At 39.2% G+C, this 10,330-nt stretch overlaps 2 protein-coding genes across 2 annotated transcripts in view; one reads left to right on the forward strand and one right to left on the reverse strand.

Annotated features, from left to right (window-relative positions):
• The window catches only part of Cbr-nhl-2, a gene marked incomplete at both ends in the record, with an annotated part of 5,670 nt that extends 3,472 nt beyond the window's left edge, over positions 1 to 2,198 (reverse strand). Inside the window, 3 exons of the mRNA XM_045243985.1 lie at positions 584 to 1,022; positions 1,093 to 2,020; positions 2,077 to 2,198. Of these exons, the coding sequence (XP_045096347.1) occupies positions 584 to 1,022; positions 1,093 to 2,020; positions 2,077 to 2,198 (1,489 nt within the window). The remainder of the gene's footprint in view (positions 1 to 583; positions 1,023 to 1,092; positions 2,021 to 2,076) is intronic.
• A 1,462-nt stretch (positions 2,199 to 3,660) lies between these two features.
• Cbr-tag-340 lies at positions 3,661 to 5,514 on the forward strand (the record flags this gene model as incomplete). The annotated part of the gene is made up of 8 exons (XM_045243986.1): positions 3,661 to 3,731; positions 3,776 to 3,908; positions 3,957 to 4,094; positions 4,185 to 4,311; positions 4,361 to 4,426; positions 4,620 to 4,972; positions 5,055 to 5,355; positions 5,405 to 5,514. The coding sequence occupies 8 exons, from the start codon at positions 3,661 to 3,663 to the stop codon at positions 5,512 to 5,514; spliced, it is 1,299 nt and encodes a 432-aa protein (XP_045096346.1).
• Between the last annotated feature and the right edge of the window lie 4,816 nt (positions 5,515 to 10,330).

Consider the following 10,330-nt stretch of genomic DNA (forward strand, 5'->3'; position numbering starts at 1 on the left):
AAACCTGAAAAACTCGATCGGAGAAGTATTTGGAGTAATTTGTCGACTAACAGCAGATTATTTCACTTCTTCATAGTTGTGATACCAGAAGGCGATTTTTTAAATAGATGACATAGAAAAAAATCAACGAATTTCCTTCAATTCGGAAAAAATTCGGTGAAAATTAACCAAAAAACGGCGACACTAAAATACCGTCGGAAAACTGCGCGGCGCCTTGCGAAAAGGGGCGGATCGCTCCGCCCCCTTGTTTACTTGTTTGTTTGTGTGTTCACCGGGGCTATTTTTTTGAATTGACAATAACTGTTGTGTGGTCACACACAAAGTTTCCATTTTGGCCTACGCGCTTAACGCGCATATTTTTATTTCCCCTCTTTCTCTAACCTCTCTTACTCTCTCCCCGTTGATTATCATGATTGTTCCCAAGTCAGTCTTGATCCCCGCTCGTACTAGGAGTTACGCTTGTGCTCCTAGGATTGTTTCCCCAGTTTGCCACCCCGTTTTATAGTGTAGTAAAAGTAGTTACCATAAATAATTGTAATTGAAGCAGTCTTAACTCTAGCAAAGTTAGGGACAAAACACTAACCATCCTGATGAGCACCATTGGCAGCCGAATTCGGTCTCACTCCAGTTTGAGATCCTCCTCTTTCTCCCTTATCTGCTGCAACTTCAGACGCGCTTGCAACATCTTTTACGGTGGGCTGAATCACACGTCCGATAACAGTTCCAGTCAGTTGATGGACAAAATGGTCGATTTGTTTCTTGGATGGTGTCAAAAACTCCAATTCAACTTGATGGCCATGAGATGGGATAGCATGAGAAAGGTTGCCAAATTGTTGAATTACTTTCTTCCTGGAGACTACCAATTCGAGACCGTTTCCTTTAGTAAGAAGACGACGAGTGAAGTTGATGGCATCATGAACACGTGCTTCATTCACTTGAGATTTGCGATACATGTCTTCAATATTGCCTTCCTGTCGGACACGGGCTTCTTCAAGTTCATTCAGCACCTTTTGACGGTTTTCCTAAAACATTTTCATAGCAAAAGCAGAATTTTAACATAGATATTTCACTTCTTTAAACACTGAAACGAACCTCTAGGGCGCAGCGGAGCTCGTCATAATGCTTTTCAACTCGATATTTGGCAAGTTCGTATTGTTCGTTCAACTGTTGAGTTTTATCCGGCAAGCTGTTCATATCAGCAACTGAGTTGTTGTACTTCTTCTCGACTCGATCAACAGTATTCGAAACATCCTCCTTGATGGCATTGATTACAAGATCGTTGATATCGATAATCTTATGATTCAGATGATCAATTTCTAAGCACTGTTTACAGGCAGCTGTTTCACACGCAGCACAAAGATATCTCATGGACTGATTGTGAGTGGTGCAAATAACTTGTCGCAGTTCAGGGTGAGCTCCGGGAGAGCGAAGATCGGCGAACGTAGTGACAACATGACCATCAAACAGCTTCATGACTGTGTGTGCAGTGGTGCAATTTTCACAGAGGTCCGAAGAGCACTGTTCGCAAAACGCCACAGCTTCTTGTTCCGACTTGCAGGCAGTGCATGGTTTGCTATGATGAGCCACCATCTTTTCAACTTCCACTTCTTGAATTTTCGCGAGTCGAACCTTAAATCTTGTGGGTGGAGGTCCAGGATTGTACGATAAGAAACTTACGTAATCTAACAGCATCGCATGGACATAGCGAACATCGTTTCCAACATGCGATTCCTGCGCACAAATGGGACACCGAATGACTCCAGGTGGTGTTGGACGTTCCTTCAACTTCGGCGTTTCTAGTTCGCAATCCAGGGCAGACGTCGCACGTTTCTTTTCCTCGATAGCCGCGGATTTAGCTTGAAGATGTCCATCAAGCTGTGCGATAATGCAATCTTCACACATCGAATGCAGACAGTCAAGAACTCGTGGCTTCCGAAAGTCCTGTTGACAGTATGGACATGTAGCATGTTCATCCTCTGGCAATGGCTCGGTGCCAAATATGGGAGATGACGAGGTTGACCTGGAACTAAACTTGACTGTGTTTAAGAAGTTATTTTAGATTCCTTCGACACATACCTAGCAGGATCTTGTCCATTCAGGCTTGGAGTTCCACTGTTCTGGGTGTTATTGGTGGTCGTGGCCGGCGATTCATATCTTCCATTGACCGCGGAATTCGGCCGGTCTGCCGCTTTTTTCATCGTCTATGATTGAGGCACCTGTTCCTTCTATTTTTCCGATCCGTTCAAACAGCGCAACTGCACTCTTCGAGTAATCTGGAAAACAGCTTTGATACAGTTATTCTTGAATAGTGTGAAAAATCGTCAAGAAGTTCTAAAAATGAGGCAGGTTTCCCTGTATGTGGACTGGAAACTATCGAAAGTAAACTGTCCGTTCATTTGTGTCATAAGACTTTGCTGTCTGACCGGCCTGTGAAACCATCAAAATGAACACAGTGAAGATCACATGGAAAGAAAGAGATTCGAAAAAATAGAAGAAAAATAGTATGCGAAAGAAGCAATCAATTAACATTAAGCCAGAATAATTGCTGAACGTTTTATGAGACAACTTCGAAAATGTGAAATCTGCCACAAGCTTATGTCCGATTTCGCACTTCCGACCGATTGAAAACACGATAGTGCTACTTTACGAAGCTTAAAATGAATTAAAGATGATGCGAGATCAATTAAAACTTGAGAAAATCGCCTGAAAATCCGAGAAAATTCAAGCCAAAATTTCCTACACGAAGGACTAATTTCTGGATTCACTGAATATTTATTGAACGAGAATGGCTGAAAATAAGGAAGCTTGCCTAAAATTTTAGATCATTAGAAAAACAATCCGGAAATTACTGTAAAATGACGTCATTTCAATGAAAAAGAGCAATTAGCGGCGCACTTTTGCACGAGGTACGTGCAGACACTCGCTAGAGAGTGCGCAGAACGAAGAGACGACAGACAGCAAAATACCACTTTTCTGTATCGCCTCAAGCGCATGACACACTCTCTCGAAGCCGCTACGCATAGAACCCGCCCACTTGGCATCGTGCCAGCTGCACTTAACTGCCCAACAAGCCAATAGTTGGCACGATGCCAAGTGGGCGGAGACACAACAGACTGCATGTCTGCGGCATACTTTTGTCATTTGCAAGTCCGCGGCGCAGTTTCTCGGCGATTTTTTCCACCTGTAACTGATTCGTTTCTGCCGAGAATGGTTTCTAAAATAATGGAGGATTTACGATTCATTGAATTTCGCAACCAACTGACTGTTAAGTTTTTAGAATGTCATGTCCACAAAAGACAGAGAAATTAATTCTTGAAGTATCCTGGAAGAGATGTGGTCATGCGGGATCGGAAAACATGTGAACACTCATGTTTTTGTTTTTCAGTTTTAGATTTTATTTTTCACTAATTTTTGTTATAACTGCTCTAGTATCTCGATGAAAGTACTTTTTCGTTTATGTGTTCTTATCTGTTTGACCCTTCATTATCAGCTCGTCTCATAATTGTGCATTCGAATCTTTCAAAATTTCCTCTTCCATCACTTCGTATCTTACATTTTCAGCTCCGGAGGACGCTAAAAAGTGAAAAATTCGTATCTCAAGTATCATAAAAATTTATTTTCCACAGGTTCAAAAAGAATGAGAAGTACAAGAGAAAGACGATGAGCGGTCGACAACCACTTATTCCACCAGGATATGAAAGATCAGGGTTCGTCAGTAAAGAAAGAAAACGGTATGTAACTTATTACTATTTCTAAAACATGTGAATATTTTCAGATTCATAGTCTTCACCTTTTTCGATGCTTCAATCACAATACTATTATGGCTATTATGTACAGTAACACGCGATGATGATTGGGACAAGGCATTCTTTAATGAGATCAATATTTTCAATCCGAAATTTATCCATGTTCGTAAATAATACTGAAGATGTGTGTCATTTCTTTACATTTTACAGATTTCGCTTTTTGATATAGTTCTCTTGGCAGTTCTCCGAATGCTGCTACTGGGCGGTACATATGGAATTTGTCTGGTTAAGCAATGGTATATGGTGGCATTCACTACACTCGCATCAAGCGCATATATCCTTGTGAAAGTAAGCCACATTGAGCAGATTTTTTTTTAAAAAATTAGATATATGAATACCTAGATTTATGAAAAAAAAAGCTTTGAAAGCGAATTTCAGGTTCTGTTCTATTTCAATCATTCATCGAGCGCTGTTCCACCTCTTCTTCTCATCATTGCCTCGTTCACACTCTGTTGGTCAGAATTTTATTTGATGCCTTTCCAAATATTACCAAGAGAACGAATATGTAAGAGATTATTTGACTATGGATTCTTTATTAATTTCGAAGATTTCAGATGCTCGACGAGATCTTGAAGGGCCGATAATCCGGAGTTGTCAACAGACGATGAAACGCGTTCGAAGTATGAAAAAAAAAACTATTTAAAAAACATGAAAGTTCTTATAAAAGTCTGAACTTTTGTATTTTATCAACTCGATTTTCGAAAGAAAAACCCTTAATTTAAATCTTCCTTTTTTGCGGAAGCACCCAGAAAAGTTGTTGCAGTTATCGACATCGTCGTGGGCGACGTCAGCAAAATTCCGGAAATCAATCAGAAACGCAGACGGCCGTTCCGTCTCGTGTCTCTTCTGGAGTTTTTATCGCATCTGATTATGATGAATTTCGAAGCGCCGCCGAATTCTCGTCAGATGAAGAAGCACGATCACGTCTTCTGGTACCGCCAGACACAAAAAGACTTTTCGAAATAACATTGAGAGAGTGCCTCGATCAAGTGGAAGAACTCATGAGAGATTCGCGACTTGGTGGATGGAAGACTCTACGAGCAAACTCCCCGACCGTATTGCAAGGTCCTGACAATTACTTTTTGGTTAAAGCGGAGTTCGACAAGTTCCCAGCTTTGGTTCTTTTCAACATTGCTTGGAAAGATATGCTCAAGTGGAACACCCAGGTGAGCTAGTGTCGTGAAATGAAAAAAAACACATTTTTCAATAAAATTTTTTATTCATATGAACAACATTTATTTAATTTAGGTAATCGAAGGAAAGATGATTGCTCATCTAGACAGTGCTACCGATTTGTACTATTCGGTCAGTGCACCAGCAATGCGTGGATATATTTCATCTCGAGATTTCCTGGATTTGCGTAAGATCAAGCTCGATTCAACTGCTGACACCTATACAGGATATTTTGTTTCTGTCGAATCCAATTTGTGTCCGAACAATGGAAATCCAAAAATTGTAAGAGGACACAACTTCCCTTCTATGATTCGAACTCTGAAAGGCGAAGACGGAGTTACGATGTTCGAATGGCTCATGAAAACAGATTTGAAAGGTACTCATTAAGATTTTCTGAAAATTTAGAGTTTTCCATGATTTTTCAGGAGGTCTCCCGAAGCGTCTCGTCAATTCTGGAATGATAAATTATTTTAGTGAGCATGTGAAACGGATGAATGAGTTTGCTGAGACACATTATCATTGTCCATCTGCCTGAGTGTTTCTAATTATTTCTTCATTTTGACTTTTCTGTAAGTATCTGGTCTTTCCTGTTAGATAATGTCACTTACCACTTTGTACGTTTTTTAAAGTAGGAGAACTTCAGAAACTGTCTGATTTTCATGGTCCGTCTTGGCATCTCCATTATACTGTTCAGCAAAGGAACGTTCTCCTACTTTTTTTCATGACTAACCACGTTTTACTGTTTCATATCTCCTTGCCTTCACCTCTTTTCACACACAATTCCAGTCAAATAAAATGCCGTTTTTTCTCTTGTTCTGTGACATCACTCTTATTACTATCGTCGACATCGTGCTTGCAGACTCGAGTCTGTGATCACAATCAGTGGAAAAATTAGGTCAAGCAACACGTTAAAGGTACAACAGGATACAGATGATTCAGTGGAAACCTCAATTAAAATATGCCGTAAATACTCTAATTTATTATAATAGCAATCCTGGTATATAAAAATCGCAGAAATTGGTTTTGAAGTTTTCTGGAATATCTGGATCGTCCGGACTCAAATTCTAATAACATGAAAGTTTTTAAATTTTTTATTAATTTCTGAAGTTTGAATCTGAAATCTCTGAATTTCGAATTCTGAAAGTTCAAAAATGATTCTGAATTTCGGGAAGCGAGAGTTTAAAAATTTGTTAATTCATAATTTCAGTAAACAAATTGTAGAAATCGAGAGATTGAAAAACTCAATAAATCCAAAAATTCGGAAACCTCCGATTTTTAGCAAGTTGAATTTTTTTTCCAATTTCTACATTTTCCAAATCCTCAAAATTTGAAATTTCAGAACATAAGAGTTTTAGAATTTGAGAATTTGAGGATCTTTTAATTAGAATGTTGGAATTAATGAATCCCTGAATTCAAAACAGCTGATTATCTCAGTTTTCGAATTTCTAATTTTCCACAAGTTCAACTTGAGTGTCTCATTAAATTTCTGATTTTCTAAATTAAGTTACTGATTGAAAATCAAGTTTCTGATAGTTTCTGTTTATCAGTAACTTAATTTTCTGATTTTCCAAAATTTTAAATTTCTGGATTGCTGAGTTACCAATTTTTGAGTTCCTACGATACGGTGCTTTTTACTGTGAATTTCCGGTTTCCGAATATCTGAGTTTTCCAATTTCTGAATTTCCGTGACTGAGTTTTTTCTGAAATTTTCGAAATTTGGAATTCCGGAGTTCGATAATTTCTACAGGGTGACTTTTAATCATAGATGAATTCTTGGATCCGCTTGGAAGGTGCTCGTCAATATTTTTATTAATGGCTCAATTTGGACGATCTAGCTCGCAACTTGCTCGTATTATAAAATCATGAGAGGAATCTAATGGTATCGGTTGGCGAGCTATCAAACTAACACAGAAAAAAGTTTTTTTGCTCGTCAACTCTAATTCCAGGAATTGTTGACATCTATGCATTTAATTACCCGCACATGTTTGAAAGAGGTTTTCTCGAAAAGTAAAAGCCGAAAACTGATGAAACTCAACAGAAGTTTTGTTTGGGCGTACAAAAGATATAGTCAAAAAGAATTTTTTGATTTGATTGACGGTCATCGTTCGCCTCAATTACGGCCTGAAGACGTCGTCGGTAGGCATTGATGGTGGCACGGTCCAAAGTTTGTCAAATTTCTCGAAAAGTGTTTCTTCCAGAGCTGCGAAAGTTGAATAGGGTTTTGAGCAGACCTTCTTCTGAAAAACTCTAGATGAAAGTCGTGGGTTTCAAATCCGGCGAGTAGGCCGGCCATTTGTCTCCTCAGGCAGGTATGCCTCGCATCACTGCTGGGTGAGTTTGACGGTGTGGGCTTGAGCTCCGCCATGCTGGTGGATCAAATGTACCCGTCCAAAGTGGGATTTAGTTTGTGGGAGCAGATAGTTCTTGAAGATTTGATCGATAAAGCCTTTCTCGGCGATACGGACGTTTTTACCTAAAAATTGCTATTTGAGCATACTCCCTGCGTGCCATCCAGAAGAAATTCGGCCTGCTCCAGACGCAATTGTTTATTGCTTTCCGAGAAGATGGCAACTTTTGGGACTCAATAGCATTTTAGATCAAGCTACTTTCAGACTATCGTTTAGACCAAAAACCGATAGATACCAATATTCATGGCCAATTTCCTGAGCGATCTAATTTTCCTGAGCGATCTAATTTCCTGAGCGACCTGTAGGCTACTCCTGATTTGATCCCGAACAGCTTCAACGTTCTCTGGAATCGTCAGCGTACTTTTTCTTCCTTTCAAAGTGCGATCCATAGAGATCCAGACTTGGTGAATCTTTCCATAACTTCATAACAGCACATGCTAGCAATCCCAACGCGTTCAATGATCTCGTTTCGACTAACGCCCTACTCATGAAGGCTGATGACTGTCACATTGTGGACGTTAGGTCACGCCATTTAGCTGAAACTCAACCAATGAATCTGAAACTTGGCAGAAATACTAATTATGAATCAATAAATCAAATTACAAAGGAACAAAAGGAACAACAAGAAAGATGATTAACAACAGCAAGACGAAATAAAAAAAAAATTAACAAAAGACAATCAGGAATCAAAAGGTGTTTTTATATATGAAAGTTAGAACGAAGCAGGGATGGCATTTGTTTAGGTTCCAGTTCTGAATGCTTGTATAATTTAACCTTCACGACCCGAAAGAGTAAAGGAAACCGAGACAATGCCCAACGAATTCTCAGAAAATCATTCAAAATCTAGGACCTACTTAGGAAAGGGGAGGAAGATTCTGAATATTTTAAAAGAATTCAGAAGACAATTCTCAATCTTCAATACCCTTTCGAACACAGCTAAACCTTTGACTGACTGAATTCTCAGTCAGCCATAGCCGTCGGGGCTCGAAAGAGTAAAGGAAACCGAGACAATGTCAAACGAATTCTCAGAAAATCATTCAAAATCTAGGACCTACTTAGGAAAGGGGAGGAAGATTCTGAATATTTTAAAAGAATTCAGAAGACAATTCTCAATCTTCAATACCCTTTCGAACACAGCTAAACCTTTGACTGACTGAATTCTCAGTCAGCCATAGCCGTCGGGGCTCGAAAGAGTAAAGGAAACCGAGACAATGTCAAACGAATTCTCAGAAAATCATTCAAAATCTAGGACCTACTTAGGAAAGGGGAGGAAGATTCTGAATATTTTAAAAGAATCCAGAAGACAATTCTCAATCTTCAATACTTTCTAGAACACAGCTAAACCTTTGACTGACTGAATTCTCAGTCAGCCATAGCCGTCGGGGCTCGAAAGAGTAAAGGAAACCGAGACAATGTCAAACGAATTCTCAGAAAATCATTCAAAATCTAGGACCTACTTAGGAAAGGGGAGGAAGATTCTGAATATTTTAAAAGAATCCAGAAGACAATTCTCAATCTTCAATACTTTCTAGAACACAGCTAAACCTTTGACTGACTGAATTCTCAGTCAGCCATAGCCGTCGGGGCTCGAAAGAGTAAAGGAAACCGAGACAATGTCAAACGAATTCTCAGAAAATCATTCAAAATCTAGGACCTACTTAGGAAAGGGGAGGAAGATTCTGAATATTTTAAAAGAATTCAGAAGACAATTCTCAATCTTCAATACCCTTTCGAACACAGCTAAACCTTTGACTGACTGAATTCTCAGTCAGCCATAGCCGTCGGGGCTCGAAAGAGTAAAGGAAACCGAGACAATGTCAAACGAATTCTCAGAAAATCATTCAAAATCTAGGACCTACTTAGGAAAGGGGAGGAAGATTCTGAATATTTTAAAAGAATTCAGAAGACAATTCTCAATCTTCAATACCCTTTCGAACACAGCTAAACCTTTGACTGACTGAATTCTCAGTCAGCCATAGCCGTCGGGGCTCGAAAGAGTAAAGGAAACCGAGACAATGTCAAACGAATTCTCAGAAAATCATTCAAAATCTAGGACCTACTTAGGAAAGGGGAGGAAGATTCTGAATATTTTAAAAGAATTCAGAAGACAATTCTCAATCTTCAATACTTTCTAGAACACAGCTAAACCTTTGACTGACTGAATTCTCAGTCAGCCATAGCCGTCGGGGCTCGAAAGAGTAAAGGAAACCGAGACAATGTCAAACGAATTCTCAGAAAATCATTCAAAATCTAGGACCTACTTAGGAAAGGGGAGGAAGATTCTGAATATTTTAAAAGAATTCAGAAGACAATTCTCAATCTTCAATACCCTTTCGAACACAGCTAAACCTTTGACTGACTGAATTCTCAGTCAGCCATAGCCGTCGGGGCTCGAAAGAGTAAAGGAAACCGAGACAATGTCAAACGAATTCTCAGAAAATCATTCAAAATCTAGGACCTACTTAGGAAAGGGGAGGAAGATTCTGAATATTTTAAAAGAATCCAGAAGACAATTCTCAATCTTCAATACTTTCTAGAACACAGCTAAACCTTTGACTGACTGAATTCTCAGTCAGCCATAGCCGTCGGGGCTCGAAAGAGTAAAGGAAACCGAGACAATGTCAAACGAATTCTCAGAAAATCATTCAAAATCTAGGACCTACTTAGGAAAGGGGAGGAAGATTCTGAATATTTTAAAAGAATCCAGAAGACAATTCTCAATCTTCAATACTTTCTAGAACACAGCTAAACCTTTGACTGACTGAATTCTCAGTCAGCCATAGCCGTCGGGGCTCGAAAGAGTAAAGGAAACCGAGACAATGTCAAACGAATTCTCAGAAAATCATTCAAAATCTAGGACCTACTTAGGAAAGGGGAGGAAGATTCTGAATATTTTAAAAGAATCCAGAAGACAATTCTCAATCTTCAATACTTTCTAGAACG

This window comes from Caenorhabditis briggsae (genome assembly GCF_000004555.2).
Source record: "Caenorhabditis briggsae complete genome, chrIII, whole genome shotgun sequence".
NCBI classification, from domain to species: Eukaryota; Metazoa; Nematoda; class Chromadorea; order Rhabditida; family Rhabditidae; genus Caenorhabditis; species Caenorhabditis briggsae.